The sequence below is a fragment of the Mesitornis unicolor genome, unplaced genomic scaffold (genome assembly GCF_000695765.1).
Source record: "Mesitornis unicolor isolate BGI_N332 unplaced genomic scaffold, ASM69576v1 scaffold49349, whole genome shotgun sequence".
In the NCBI taxonomy this organism is placed as follows: domain Eukaryota; kingdom Metazoa; phylum Chordata; class Aves; order Mesitornithiformes; family Mesitornithidae; genus Mesitornis; species Mesitornis unicolor.
In genome coordinates, this window is record NW_010208913.1 from 1 (window position 1) to 15589 (window position 15589).

General features: G+C 41.4%; 1 protein-coding gene across 1 annotated transcript; it reads right to left on the bottom strand.

Annotated features, from left to right (window-relative positions):
* Positions 1–6471: 6471 nt before the first annotated feature.
* On the bottom strand, positions 6472–14819 carry TYMS (thymidylate synthetase). The gene is made up of 7 exons (XM_010192675.1): positions 14576–14819; positions 13801–13874; positions 12437–12611; positions 10521–10622; positions 9180–9355; positions 7573–7644; positions 6472–6734 (listed from the first exon to the last, which is right to left on the bottom strand). The coding sequence occupies exons 1-7, from the start codon at positions 14745–14747 to the stop codon at positions 6597–6599; spliced, it is 909 nt and encodes a 302-aa protein (XP_010190977.1). The 5' UTR covers positions 14748–14819; the 3' UTR covers positions 6472–6596.
* Positions 14820–15589: the final 770 nt, after the last annotated feature.

The window sequence follows — 15589 nt, forward strand, 5'->3', positions numbered from 1 at the left end:
CCACAGCCACTGCTCTGCCATCATCCATCCATAATGCTGCATTGCAGGAAAAGACTAATGCTAAGGCAAAGCTGAGGGATGATCGCAAATGGAGATAAACGTGTTGCCATTGATTTACCAAAAAAATGGCTGGGGTTTTTTTCAGAGTACGATGAAGCTTACTCACAAGGGAAGAGAAGTAATAAGAAAGTTCTTTCTGTAAGACAGCGATGCTGAAATTGTAAATTCTAGTTTATGGATTCCAGTTTACCGCTGCATTAATAATTCAGAAATGATCTATATCTTGTTCCACATATGCCCCTAGGTTCGATGTAAAGGTGCAGATCTGCAGGATATTTTCAGATGCAGGTTTATACAACGAATAATTGGCTCAGATGAAATAATGGTGAATATCACTTTTTACTACGATACTCTGTTATTTTCTATTTAAAACCATTAGATGAAATATTTCGCATTATATACATTTCTTCTTGACAAATATTTTTTTCTTCCTTATTCAGATTGAATAATGATGGCAACAAATGTTGATATATATCAACAAAAAGCAGTATTGGACATGACCAAAGTAGAGGTAATACTAAGAATTTTATCCTGTATTTCTGTGCCAGAATTTCCATTCCAGTCTGTGGGGGAACCCCACTTCCAGGATTGTCTTCTAGAAGGTTTAAAGTGCCTTTAATATCCAGGGAGGCTTCCAGATGAGAGCCTGTTAATATGTTTTCGTTGATGCTTGGTCAAAAGATAAACTGCAAAAGAAGCTTTTCCAAACTGAAATATTTTAATGAAAAGGAATAATCAGATGGCAGCCACATATTTTGATTTGGAAATGTTACTCCTTTAGCTGCTATGGGTTAGATTCTTCGCCACATGTGTTCCCTGATACACCACAGCTGTCGACGTACTCTGGGTGAAGCAGTGCAGCAGCGAGCTTTCATGCAATGCCATGTATCATGAAATGCCCAACCAGCAACTCTGTGAATACATGATGGCAAGGACCTGAAGAGCTGAGACAAACTGGTGTCATTTTCAGATCTTTCACTTTTTATAGGGAGAAAAAAAATCTCCCTTTTGTGGGAGAGAAGTGCTGCTTGAGAAACTCATCTTATTTAAAGTACTGGATTTTTTTGCCAAGAAGCTTTTCTGCTGAACATTTTGGGTAGCCATGTCCATACTTTAGGGTGATTTACTGAACTATATGGTGCCAAGACATACTAATTCCCAGAGAAGACTCTGCTCTACTTCCTATGGCTCCTGATCTACTTGGTTCAAACCTAGTCTGGGTATTGCTATAGTCACTGCAGCTCAGCATAAGTTGCCAAAAGTACAATACGGACAGAACGGCAACTCCAGCTTTTCATTTTCTTTCTGCTTCCTGAATTTCTACTCTTATCAATTTTGCAGGTCTTTTAATCAGAGTTTGAAATAAAAAAGTCAATAGAATCCTTCAGTGTATTTGATACTTATTTTCCTTATCCCCAGATGCTGGATGCAAACCAACAATGGGAAATAAAGGAAGCAATAGAGTGGGTCACTAAACCAGCTGAGTTTAAACCCTTGTGGATTAAGAAACCAACTTTCCAGATGAGGATACGCATGTCCAGATGGGACATGCAACCATTTCAAAGGCTGGAGAGTCAATTTTTTTATTTCAGTAATGATACAGTGACTCCAGTCAGTACTTTAGTGTAATGTTGATACTGTTCCTTCACATATTTGGAGTTCAGTTTGAACTAGTTATTCAGAGTACCATCAAATGTATTTGCTACAGGACCTTGACACACATTCTGCACCTGTATTCCCTTAAGTTTAAAGAAATAGTTTGTTTCTAAAAAAAAAAAAATGTAAAAGAACTGTAATGCCTGCATGAGGAAGGCAGCCAACATTTAATAGGAAATGTGAATGGACTTTTTAAAAAAAATGTGTGGTTTACAGTGAAATTGAAAGTTCAGTTCAAAATTTGTGCTCCCAACACACTATACTTAGCAGCACTGTTAAAACCCCAGATGTACAGTATGTGTATTTCTTTACTGCTCCACACACGCTGGTGTATATAATTCTTTACATTGCTGGTGGAGCAAAGCAGAAAAAAAATCAATAAAAAGTTTTATAACATGTGTTACTTTTTCTATAAAATGAGTAGAAAACAGTATGCTGAATCAACTGTTATTCCATCCTTTATGCTACTGAGTAACTCTGTTGAGAATTAAAAAAACAGAAGCAAGTATTGAACGTTTGTTATTTCCTTGCAGGCCTTAGCACTGCTAGGAATTGGTGTGGTAACCAGAGAACATGTGAGAATATGTGTAAGACCTTCAGGCTTTTTCCCAATCACTAATTGTTTCATGCAACTACTGCATAACATTTGGAGCTAGTGCCAAAATTCCTTTGCATTTCTCATTAAAGTTAAATACTACAGCTGAAATTTACTTGGTATATATCTCTGCTATTCCCTACCAAGTCTGCCTCCCTTCACTTTATCTCCCTGGTTCATTCTTCCCACACATGACTGCTATGAACAACCTGGAAATATATCAACATCATCATCATCATCATCATCATCATCATCATCATCATAGTAACTGCTAAAGTTTCATGTTCTCACATCAGTGAGAAGAAATATGGAAGAATGTACCCATGATTGCTCATATGAAAGGCTGAGAAGCAAGGCACAAAGAGTAAGTCCATTCTGCTCCGTGGAGCACACTGCAGCTCTGTGAGACAACTTGGACAACATTAGTGCAGAACAATGTATGCTGGACAACACAGTCTGTACAGAGCTCCAAGGCTGCTGAAGCTGATACCCCCTGTAGACCAAATATAATTAGCACAGCTCCCATTTTCCTCTATGCCTTTGGTGCTTAAGCATCAAGTGCAAATATGACCTTGCAGTGGCTACATGAAGGAGTGGATTTTTGGAGTGGATTTTTAGATTGGAGAGGTTCCTGGCTCCATTTCTTGTATCAACTCTCTTTTTGGTACACCAACGCAACCATAAAGATCAAAATCCTATAAAACTGTGCTGTTAGCACGTTGTAGTTCATTCTCTCAGTGGCACCAGGGGCACTGTCAGGGGTGCAGGGAGCGCTGGGGAGCCAGGAGCCAGTAGCATGGCTGGCAGGGCAAGTCTGGGGGTGGCAGCCAGGGACAACTGAGAGTCCAGGTTGCCAGACCAGGTCATGGTAAGAAGACAGCTCTGGGGGCAGGGCCAGGGCCAGTGACAAGGGCCATGGTCAGACACAGCCCAGTGACTGCCAGCCAGTCCCTGGTCATGAAGTTGGACCCAGGTCAGGCTGTAGGTCACAGTCCAGATGTGTGAGGTCCCTAGCTTGGCACAGCTGCAATGTCATGGCAGATGGTCACACCTGGAAGTAGCTCAGGCAGGGACTGAGGACTACTGTCTGAGCTGAGATGGAGCTTGAGGGCAGGCATGAGGGGTGGGAGAGCTCCAGTGAGGCTGGTCAGGGCCAGCAAGGCCACTCCTGCCCTCAGCACCCAGATGGCAGCTTCTCCACCAGAGATGTTTCCTCCCACCTGACAGAGATCTGGGCTCAGCCAGGACTTGCCCAAGAGTGATTTAATTGCTGTGGTGTGCTAGGGGCATTTTAGGGGACACAGAGCCAGGGCAGGGGCAGGGAAATGGGAAAGGGACGTGGTGGGGGGTGTAATGGAGCCAGATGGGGGGGCTCAGGCAGAACCTGAGTAGCCCCAAAGGCTTGGCAGGCTTATGGGGGTAAGCACAAAGTGGGGATTCTCAAATGGCCCCTGAAAACCCTCGAAGCCTCCCTTGTGAGAAGCTCACTCAGAAGCTTGGGTTTAGGCAGGGTCCAGTGCTGTGGGGGAGTCAGAGTCCAGAGCCAGGCCTACAGAAGGGTTGGTAGGGCAAGGCCTTGCCCAGCCAAGGCCAGGCTCTGTGATGCTGGCTTAGGGCTTGAGACAACTGTCATGGTGCCACAGGGGACAGCTGCTCCCAGGGGCGGAGGTGTGTGCCCCAGATGAGTCTCACCAGGGCCTGTCAGGGCACCCAGTGGTCCAGGCCTTCTTTGGATGAAATTGTTCTGTAACATTTTTGCATATATTGCAGCTATATTATAAGGTTGTAACCTTTCCTTTCCCTTAAAGAAACTCCTTCCTAGCTTTAGTAGTAAGTAACTGTCTTCAGCTATTTTTAAATCCTTTTCACATTAAGTATTTTTAATGAGTCCAGAGTCTAGAACTAATTCCCAGATATATAATATATAGTGAGGTGTCAGTAGACAGGCTGGTACCTTGTAAAATACCAGTCTCTAGCCTAAAGTAAATTGTGTTTTTTTTTATTACACCCATCTATTTGCCAAGCCTTGCCATCAGACCTTACAGAGCCAAACAACGCAAATTAACAAATTCTTCGTTCTCTGCAGCAACTGGAGACAACAGTGACTGCATCACCACAGTCCCTCTAGTGCCAGTTTCTCATGCCAAGCCCTGCTGCCAACATATTTCATTGAGCTGCTTGCTCTCAGCTGGTGTCTATCAGTAGATAGAACACTTAATTTGGGGAGGGGTGTGTTTTATAATGAACATCTATTAGGATGGGTTTATACTCATTAGTATAGACTTGCTTTACAAAGTAGAGGCCAGCCCTGAATACTGGTTTTACTTAAATGGTTTGTATAACCTTTTTCTTCTTTTCACCATAACATCTGAGAACCACATAAGCATTTAAAGTATTTATCCACAGAATTCCACTGTGAATAAGGGGAATACTACTTTTTGTTCTACAAACATGGGAAATTAATGTGAGGCCTGAACTGACTGAACTACCTAGCCAAGCCCAGACAGAAATCAGTAGCACGGCCAGAAGTTGCATCCTGATTCTTATCCAAACCTATCTTGTCTAGAAGGCCATCTCTCCTCTGGCTGGACTGGTCTCCAGGAGGAGGAGTGATTTCCTTCAGAAGAATCACTGCTATATTCACCTCAGCTGTCTCAAAATGGGAATAACTGCTCATTCACATAGGCAAGCACATCCCAAAGCTATGCAGCCCTGAGCATGTTGAAATGGAGCCAAGACAGTCCAGTCCCCACCACACCCCAAGTCCCTGCCTGGGGACATGGTTGGGTGACCAGAAGGGGTTGAGTTGGCTCCTACAGGAGCATAAGAAAATTCTGAGGCAACCTGTGAGGCACTTATTTGGCAGAGCTGCCCCATCAGTTCGTGTGAGCATTACACAATGGTTTCACTACAAAGTCGGCCACCTGTGCGTAGGTTGAGCCCATCCTTGTCCTGGCGTGGAAAAGCCATTTTCACTTGGCATTTTCGCTTCACTTTCACATCCAGTTAAGCATCAGTAATTTCCAAACTCATCCCAGTACAGCTATGCTCTTTGGCATGCAGTGATTTTTTTTTCTTCAGTGTACCTTAGTTTACTGTGTCAGGTGTAGTGCTCCTAACATAACAAATATAAGCTGATGGTTTTTAACACTGGCAATATCCTTGAACTTCAGTTCATTCAAATTCTTATATGATCTCTCATTTAAACGGAGCAATTAAAATAATTTGGATTTATTGAGACACACAGAAGGGACACTGCACAAGTTTTTATATGCTGTCCACCAGGACCCCCAGGTCCCTTTCCCCTACGCTGCTCTCCAACAGGTCATTAGTACTGGGTTTATCTCTAGTATGGACCTGGGGTCTCTGTGAATTAGGCCCACATTTGATAATATTTGATTATAAGATGGTATCTGAAAGCCTTGAAAGCATGTGTTATATAAAATACTCCAGTAGCAAGTGACTATGTAGATTGCTCTTTATTTTTGTTTTAAAAAAGATGTTGCTACATGGTGGTGCATTTGTCTTGTTACCCTACAAGCCCACCTACCTGCGGGCTACAAGGGGAAGTTAGAATTGTGGATTAAACTTCAAGCAGGTGAAAGTGAACAGTTTGTGGTTTTGATAAAGGTACTTGAAACCTAGGCTGTATCCTGTTTTCAGACACTTCACAGATGCCAGTCACTATGGTGGCAAACTCACCAAGTCAGCCTAATTAAAAGACTATTGATAAAAATATATCTATGAAGACCATGGGAAGTTTGAGTTTGTTTCACCTTGTTAGATCTCTCCCTTCAAGATCGTAAAGTAAAACAGAATTTACTTTTGCTTTCCAACTCTTATTTGCTACTATCTATAAACAAACACACCAAAATTAAATATGTATCATCCCTTCCAAAAGCTTTATTAAACATACACTCTTTAGAACCTATTTAAAGGCTTCTACAACCTTGAAGGAATCCTTTATCGTACACAGAAGTTCTTTTCAGTACTAAATAAAGCATGTGAGCTGGTGCTACTCACACACAGTAACTGAGTGGTAACAGAAGTGGCCACCGGTAACAGAAACAACACATAGGAAACTATCTCACAACTTAAAACTGGGCTAATCTGTTCTGTATAACTACAGTTCAGTACAGAAGGCAGGACTGGTCTACTAGTATGTTTCTTTTTCAGTAATAAAGTTTGTATCTTTTTAAGTATATAAAACCCTCACCACTTTAAGTACAGAAAAAACTAAGTAGCTTAGGTACATTTTCCCATTAATAGAAGCTGGTTTATAGCATTAAACAGCCATCTCCATTTTAATAGGTGGATGAGGATTATAATCTTCAATCTGAAAGTCTTCTGCCTTGAAGTCACTGATGTCTTCAACCTTACGAAGAATTCTGAGTTTGGGGAAAGGTCTTGGCTCCCTCTGAAGCTGAAATAAAGGCAAGCTTGTGTATAAAGCTAATACTTGAAGGCAGAGATTTTGTGTTGTAAGTCAGATCTCATGAATCTCAATTCAGATTACACTACGTAGATTCCCCCCTCCCCATGAAGATTACTCAAAACTAACAAAAAATAATGCAGTTAGGTTATCATCCAAACGCACAACAAACATTTTCAGTTTGCAAAGCAATTCCGGTGGCTTCAGATTAGATTCCTTCCAGAGGAAACTAAATTGGAAATTCTGACTCAGATGCGCATCAAATATGCTGCAGTTTCTCACAGGAACATTTGAGGCTGAACCAATAACTAGTTCTCCGGATGGTTTTGAACCATATAAATGGTGAGGAAATTCAGTTGAAGATAAGCCGAATCAAATAAAACTCTGATTCACTCCTTCTGCAGCAGATTACTTCCTGAAGAAAATACAGGCTTATTCAGTCAAATAGTAATACTGTTTACCTCTGTGAATTGATAAGTTATCCTTTTCTGATGTACTCTAAAGACATTTTATTTTGTGTTTATTTGTATTAGGCAGAATGTTTTTTTAAGGTTTTGTAATTATGAAGTCAAAAGTAGTGGTACAGATTCTGGATCTCTAACTTGGTCCCAGAATAGTACGCTGATGCGCATCACAATCTTCTTTGTATTGTATTTCCTCTTGCGACCCAAGTTGAACAGAGGTTAAGGTACTACAATTATTAGGGCAGAAATGAAAAGAAAAGCCACACAAATTAATATTTTCAAAAGGATATTTATAATACCAAGATAACTTTGTATTGGATAAGCACTGTGGAAGATAAAAGGATACAAGAATATAAAGTACTTACTTGAACTTTTAGAGGTTCCACATGATTCAGATATATGTGAGCATCTCCTAATGTGTGTATGAACTCCCCAGGCTGAAAAGGAAAGGAAGATACATGTGGTTTTGAAATAGTCAGGTTTCAAGAAAGCAAAGCATTACAATGCTTACAGTATTGATTCTTAGCATCTTCCAATAGTGTGGAATTGCAGCTTCTGTACTGGATTGGATTATCCAGACATCCTTGCAAGCGTCGAAGGACACTGTCTTCCCAGACTAATGCATAATTAATAAAAAATATAATGAAATTTCCACTAGCTTACAAAAAAAAATTACCTTTGAAATACTACTGGGATAACAGCTATGGTGAATGAATGGAGCACTACTGATCTGTTCACCAAGACGGAAACAGACTGACATTCAGCTTTCCCACTCCACTTCTAGTAAGTAGGAGTTGCCAAAACTGGTTTCAAACTAGTTGTCTTAGCCACTACTAAACTATGTAGTTTGTGGCAGTAGAGATGTCAGTCAGAGGCTAAAGCCCAAAGCACTTATGAAGCATCCAGATGGGCTTTGCAAGCTTGTAAGTTCTGTAACTTAGCAGCCCCTGAGCGATCTAATTTAACTTTGGTTAAGTTTTACCAGCTATTTTAGTGGCCTCTGACCAATGCAGATCAGATATATCATGCTAAAAAACAGCATGAGAACAAGTGTCTAAGAGGCAACAGCTGCTTTACGGACTTACCATTAAACTTCAGTTTTTCAAGTATCTTGGCCTAATTTCTAAAGCGTGTCTGCAATCGCTATGAAGTCCTATTCTTTCCTACTTTCCTATTTTAAGTTTCCCTTCATGTTGCTTGTAGCAGGAGGATCAGGCCCAAATGGCCTTGCTACTATAATTTTTTACATGCTCTAAAGAAAAGGGGGATTCATTTGTACAAGGTTGTGGTGCATTTAAATTACTCTGCCAAATTACAAAATACTGCTCTGAAATTGGGGCAGTAGCTATTTGAGCACATACTATCACTGTGCATAATCATCTGCAGTAGGAAATGAAAAAAATACCCAACTAAAATGATAGCTGGAAGTTAGGTGGGCAGAATATCCAAATTGGAACCTTGACAGCAACTGCTGAGCCACTATTTGTTTTCAATAAAAAACACATGCTACAAAATTTAATCACTTGTATGTTATTAACCCATGAGGACAAGTGCTCAGTTCAGATTTCTAAGTGGAATAGGTCAGCTTTGACACATTCAGTTAAAAAACCTGGAAGATCTTTTGTCTGTTTGACCTGAATTTAAGAATTCTTACATTGCTGATGCTAACTGCCCATAAAGACCAGAAACAACTGACATTGAAATCATGGGGCCCTTTCTTTCACAGATTTCAGCAAGACTTTAAACAATATGTTCATTCCAGTTGTTTTTTTTTTGGACATGACATGAAGAATCTTATCCTCCCACCAGACCAGGTTGCCCAAAGCCCCGTCCAACCTGGCCTTGAACACTTCCAGGGAGGGGGCATCTGCAACTTCCCTGGGCAACCTGTGCCAGCGTCTCACCACCCTCATAGTGAAGAATTTCTTCCTAATATCTAGTCTAAATCTAGTAAAATTATTAAATAGCCTACCTTCAGCCCTGTGACATGGGCAATCATGTATGTGAGCAGTGAATAGCTGGCAATATTGAAAGGCACTCCTAGTCCCATATCTCCAGACCTCTGATAGAGTTGGCAAGACAGTTCACCGTTTTGAACATAGAACTGGCAAAGCGCGTGGCATGGAGGCAAAGCCATCAGAGAAATATCTAGGAATTGCAGTACAGGAAGGAGGGGAAAAAAAACATAACACCATTAGTACACTATAAATGTAGAAGATGCAAAACATGAACAAGCATTACTTGAGATATAGTAGAGAGCAAAAATCCCACTGCAGTATGATTCTGCTGCTTTTTCTCGTTTAAAAGCACCTGCTGCCTAAGCAATTAAGTGTGGGTCATGGCAAGCTGTCTCTTGGGCTGTATGACCAGAAAAGTCATAAACAGATATTCCACAGAACAGATTTATGCCATAATGCTGCACAGCAGTTTAGTTTTACTCACCTCAGTGAGACAGTCAATTTCCCTAAAGGAGATATTAAGAGTAAAATTAAGCATATACCCTAAAGCGACCTCCAACTGCTCCATCTTATTCTCTTCTCATTGCAATCTGCCTTTGCTGCTTGTTGAGATATAAAAGAAATTATCAATAAAAAAATAATAATCAGAAAACAGAGTATCTTTTGAGTGTTTATCTACACTTAAAAGTGCAGACAGTGTAATTATATGTAGGTAAGAAAACTTTAACCAGGTATCTCCTGATATGTGAGAACGTTTGACTTGTGGCATCCCCTTTCAGAGACAGGAGTGGTGATTTTTTTTCTGCACAGATATCCTGCTGCTGAAACCAAAACCAGCTAGTCTCTGGCACTAGCTCCTCTTTAGAAGTAGCCCTACAGAGTGAACAGAGATCTAGACAATCTATGTTCAAGGAGAATATTACAACAAAAATAATACCTTTGTTCTGTGGTTTTAAGTTTTTTTGCAAGTTTACAATTTATTATATGGCTAAAAACCAGACATACTGCTTTGGTATACTTGTTTGTTTGGGTTTTTTACACCTTTTTAAAGTAAGAATTGCTGCTGAACAGAGACCATATGTCAAAGACACTGGTAGCCAGTTACATGCCTCACTTCAACCTGGAGAGAAAAAACTTTGAAGTAATGGTTCAAAATTTTTGAGATCTGAACACGAGAAGCAAAAAGAAAACCAAGCTTAGAACCCCTGGCCATTTTTTACTGCATTCCTGGTAGTTTTATAAAGAATAAGCAAGGACACCAAATGGAACTGACCATTGCTGCAGGATTAAAACATAGTTTAGCATACAGCAAGATAGCGTGCAACTGCATTCACTTAAAGTCTGCTGTTCCATACCTTTGGGATTCCAAGCACACATAATGATTCTTCTGTCATCTGGATTGGTTTTGATCGTTTCGATCACTTTTTGCAACTGATCAACTCCTTGGTTGGAGTAATCTGAAGAAAGATACCAAATAAGATCTCAGCCAGATAGATTCAAGTCACAGTATTATTGTAAAGCCCAGCCCACACACATCCCACTGAAAAGTGATACCCAAATAACCACCTCCAAAGACTTTACTGTAACTTTGAAAGTGATTAAACTTATCAGGTGGCACCCTCCAAATGCAGGATATTCTCTGTTTTCCTTAGGGTGCTCTAAGACTTACAAAATTCTCACGATAGTATTTTCATATATCCCCCCATCCTTTTGCTTCGAGTACCTTTAGTACCCACTGAAATAGGACCATTTCAATTTAGAACACTTTATTCCAAGACTCAACAACTAGACAATTTTTTAGACCAAATAAGAAGTCTGCACAAACACTACATCCCAGGAAACAAAAGCTGCAACACAAAAAAATTAGCTGGACAAAGCATGCTACTTTGTCATTCATGATGACTTGTTACCTAAACGAGACAAAAGCTGCACTGGAATGGGCAAGATATTACCACCTAATTATTTATAGTATTTAAACTAATCTGCCGATTGCATTTCTGGATGAAGATGCCTTTCTAGATGTTAAACTTGCATATTACAGTGCCCCTTCTTTAAAAAAAAATAAATAAATTATGCCCAGACCAGTAACATGGAGCACCGGCATCTTTGCACACTCAAAAGGAGAAAGTTTTTGACAGATGAATAAATGCATCCATCTAGCACTCATAAGGGCATGTATGAAAACTAAATTTCCAGAGCAGAAGGGAACTTTAATCATGTATAGCACAGGATATTACACTTCACCCAATGACGCTCACAGGATGAATTTTAGGCTCAATACCAGTTATATAAGAAAATTCACTGGAATTAACTGAACATTAGAAACTATTCCAGAATAAAAGAGCCATTAGCTGTTACTCATTGTTCTGACTCATGCCAGTGAATCAGCATGGCTGGTAACTAATTTTTTCTAATAACTCTTATTGGAAAGCAACACCAAATTATAGTTATAGGAAGACTCAAGCTGGCAAACAAGGTAGTAATATGTAATTAGCATCTCAGGGCATTCTTCTGCCAGTGATACTGGGCCAGCCTTTTCAAATGGTTATGTTAGATCCTGAAGCTAATTACCTATCCATTAGTAATGCACTTTAAGGAAATCCATGGGAATTTATCTTGTTCAGTTTTTCCCAAGTTATGCTATGCCTCAGACATTTTAAGTTCAGGAATGCTGAAACATTTCAGTAACTTTTTAGACGTGCCAGTTCACAATTTGCATCATTTGTGTTAGTGTAAAACTGTATTGTACCAGCAGTCAACATGCCAATACTAAGTCTAATATCTGTAACTAATGTGAGCTGAAAAAAACATAATTAACCATGCTATAATTATGAACTAAAAAAAAAAATTAAAAAATCACACCATCCACACAGGGACTATCTTTTACGACTTTTATTTTTTTTAATTGCAATCCTCTAAACATTTTGTACATCCTCTCCTTCAGAGACTTAGAAGAGAGCAATCAAGACACTTCAGGGAAAGTTTAATGAACCAGATCCACTGAAAATAACACCAACAGATACTGCATCACATCATAAATTGTTACAGCTATTCTGTCTGCAGTACCATCAGCTACAGATATCTTACTTTGTTTCAGCTGCAGAATGGAAAAATCTTTCTCTTCCACAGCCTCCAATGAGTGTAGTGCACTAACATCACTTCTTGCCAGCACAACTGTATCATGGGAATTAGGAGCCTGCATTGGTATTCTGGAAGTGAGGTGTCACAGTCGCCTCAACAAGCACTCAAGATTGCATTTGCATGTGATTACCTGTGTGCATATCTTTGTATTCTGCTCCAAAGTGCCTCCACTGGAAACCATAAACTGGTCCCAGATCTCCCTCCTCTCTGGTGCTGAAACCTTGCTTATCCAGGAACTCACGTGATCCATTAGCATCCCAAATCTTCACACCCTTTGCAGAGAGCTCTTTTGCATTCGTAGAACCCTACAAAACACAGACAGCAATAAGTCTACATCCTAATCCCAGTACAGAAGACATGATTTGAAATAGCTCCATTAGGCTTTGCTAGTCTACAGTATTCCTCCATTTGTAGAAGATGAACAATCCAATTAATGGACTGGATGAAGTTCTTGCACATGGACACAGTAAAACTTACGAGTGTACTAGGACGAAGTCTGAAGTGCCATACAGATGTTATTTAACTCAGGATTCTTCTAACTTTGTGAATACACAAACAGTACAGTCTCAAGGTCAACTGCAGTATATTACTTCATACACATATTTGGAGAGAACAAGATTTTATTTTACAGATGGATAAAAATAGGCAAACAAAAATTTTCCAGCCTAGACACTGTCTTTGCTAAGCCACCTATAATGAGCTTAAGGTCTTAAAATCCCTTTTGTTAAAATGACAAATATGACAAAATGACCCAGAGAAATCTCACAGAGTTCTGCAACATGTCCAAATCAGCACACTCAAAAATCCAACATAGAAAGTGTTCTGCTCTGGGGAGTATCCAGTCTTTTTATATTTGAAAAAAAAAGATACTTAAAAAAAAATGAATGTGTATTTGAGTCCTGCTATCTAGCAAATGGTCAGGTAGACTTTCCCATACCTGCACAATGTCATGACATATAAGGGAACACACACTGTAATGTATTATCTACAGCTGAATTTTAATACTCTAACTACAGCTGTCTATTCAACTCAGATTTTTGCTACTAAAAAGCCTACTGTTTACATCAGTCTTAATTAATCTGTGGTTCTGCATTGCTTGTTTCTGTTCAGATCTTGCTATCTCAGCATTAAAAAGTAGATCATTAAATTGCCTACAATCTACTTCACATTATTATCTCCTATTCAAACATAAGAGACTGTACTAAGCTTTGTAACTGTGCGGTATAGTTAAATCGGCAAAAGCCCTCACTATTTCAGCCTATTTCTCTTAAAAAGAGACAGAAGAAAAACTCTTCTGATTGGTAGCAATGCAACAGTCTCCACTAAAATGTACAGAATGCCTTGAAGATAATGGCCTTCCATGCAGTCAAAATATCTGATGGTTGCACTTCTTCTGTCATACGAACAGCTATCTGCAGTTACCCCAAATTCTTTAATCCACTCCACACCAGTTTGCTCTACTGATAGAGCCACTGCCACATTCAGATACTGAACCTTGATAAACCACAGCAGCTCCTCCAGCACTCCTTTCCAGAACACCTTCTTGGTTGTTAGCAGTGGAAACTGATCTGAAAGAGAGTTTCAGAGGGGATTTGTTAGGCTGAACGTAGGTTTTTCTCCACATAGTGGGTAATGCCACCATCTGACATTCGGAGGTTTGGATATGAAGTAAGGAGTTGGGAAAGGATGTGTAATTCTCATATTCAGACCAAGGAATACAAGAACTTGACTTTTATTTTCCTGGACAGAGGGGGAAGATGAATTAACCATGGGGACTTTGAAAAACTTCACTGTGAGGACATTGGTGCAGTGGATGGATGGATGGGTGGGTGGATGTGTTGGAATCTGCAACAGAAAGTGTAGGCTTAAGACAAAGTTACTGCCAAATCTACTTCACAAGCCACTCTTCCTACTATGCTTGAAAAGCAGGAAGGACCAGGACAGCCTATCTCAAGATCTTACCCGTTTTTTTCACCAAATGACAGCTATGGGGACAGGCCAGGCCTGGCTGCCGGGCCGAGGGAAATGGGTGGGGGGGTCCGAGCAGCCGCAGCCTGGCGGACAGGGAGAGGGCGGAGGAGCTGCTGGTACAGACCTAAATGCCTCCACAGGCCCCTGCAGCGGGGCGCAGCCCCGGCCCTGAGCAGGCGGGAGCGGGACTACCCCGAGGAAGAAGATGGCGCCCCTCTCCCCGCACCCCGACTGGGTGCAGTGCGGCGACTGTCGGAGCCGCGAAGGGCAGAGGTAAAAGGGTCCCAAAGATGCCGACCTCTCAGGCTGTACCGCGCCTGCATGCCGAAGACGGAGATGGTGCCGGTGCCGGTGCGATCCTCCTTACGGTGGCCGTGCTGCAGGATGTGCGGGACCTGTCGCAGATCCTGCGGCTCGCGGGGCTCTGGGCCGCCGGCCGCCTCGCTCAGCAGCTCTCCCTCGGCAGGCATGGCGGGCGAGATGCGCTCCGGGAGGCTCCCTGCCGGCTGGAGTGGGCTGCAGCTACCCGGCTGTCCCACTCCCCGCCGGCCGCCGGTCCGACAAGCCCGCCAAAGCCTGACCTTTCCCGCCAAGTGGCGCCGAGGGGCGGGCAGAGCGGGGCGCCACCGCCGCTTCCTCCCTCCCTTCGCTTTCTCGCCCCGCCCCGTCCCGCCACGGTCCTGCTGTAGGCCAGCGCCTCCGTAGCCGGGAGTGAGGGGGAGGTTGTAGCCGTTCGCTTGCTGCCCTGATAAACTTTCTCGCCTTCCGCTGGAAATCCTCCACAGCCGCCTTCTCTGCCCCCCAGCGGAGACTGTCTCCCTGAGGGAGGGCTGTCCCCAGCACCAAACCCGAGTCCGCGCTCCGAACCTCACTGTTTTTTCGTCATTCTGCTCCCAGTCACTGGTTTCATTACAGGAGTTAATGACTGCTAATCTCACGATAAGGAGCTTGTAAAATGGGCATATATAATGGAAGTTGAACGGAACAGAAAACTGCAGACTAGAAAATGGTACTTCTCCTTAGAGTGGAGTGAAAGATGTATCTCTTCCACAAATAAAAACAATTAAGTGGTCTTTTTCCAATGTAGACGTGTATGCTTACTTGCATGTATAGAAGTAAAGAAAAAGATATGGTATGATTAGGGTACGATTATTTTTCTGTACTCACATCTAATATACACTTTGAAATGAGTGCAATTTATGTAGCAGAGATACAGTTGGAAATTGTGACTATCACTACAAATAGTGCTTAGAAATGCCAGGCATAGCAAATGAAACCAAATCACCTAGAGCTCTGCTTCTAACAGAGAGAT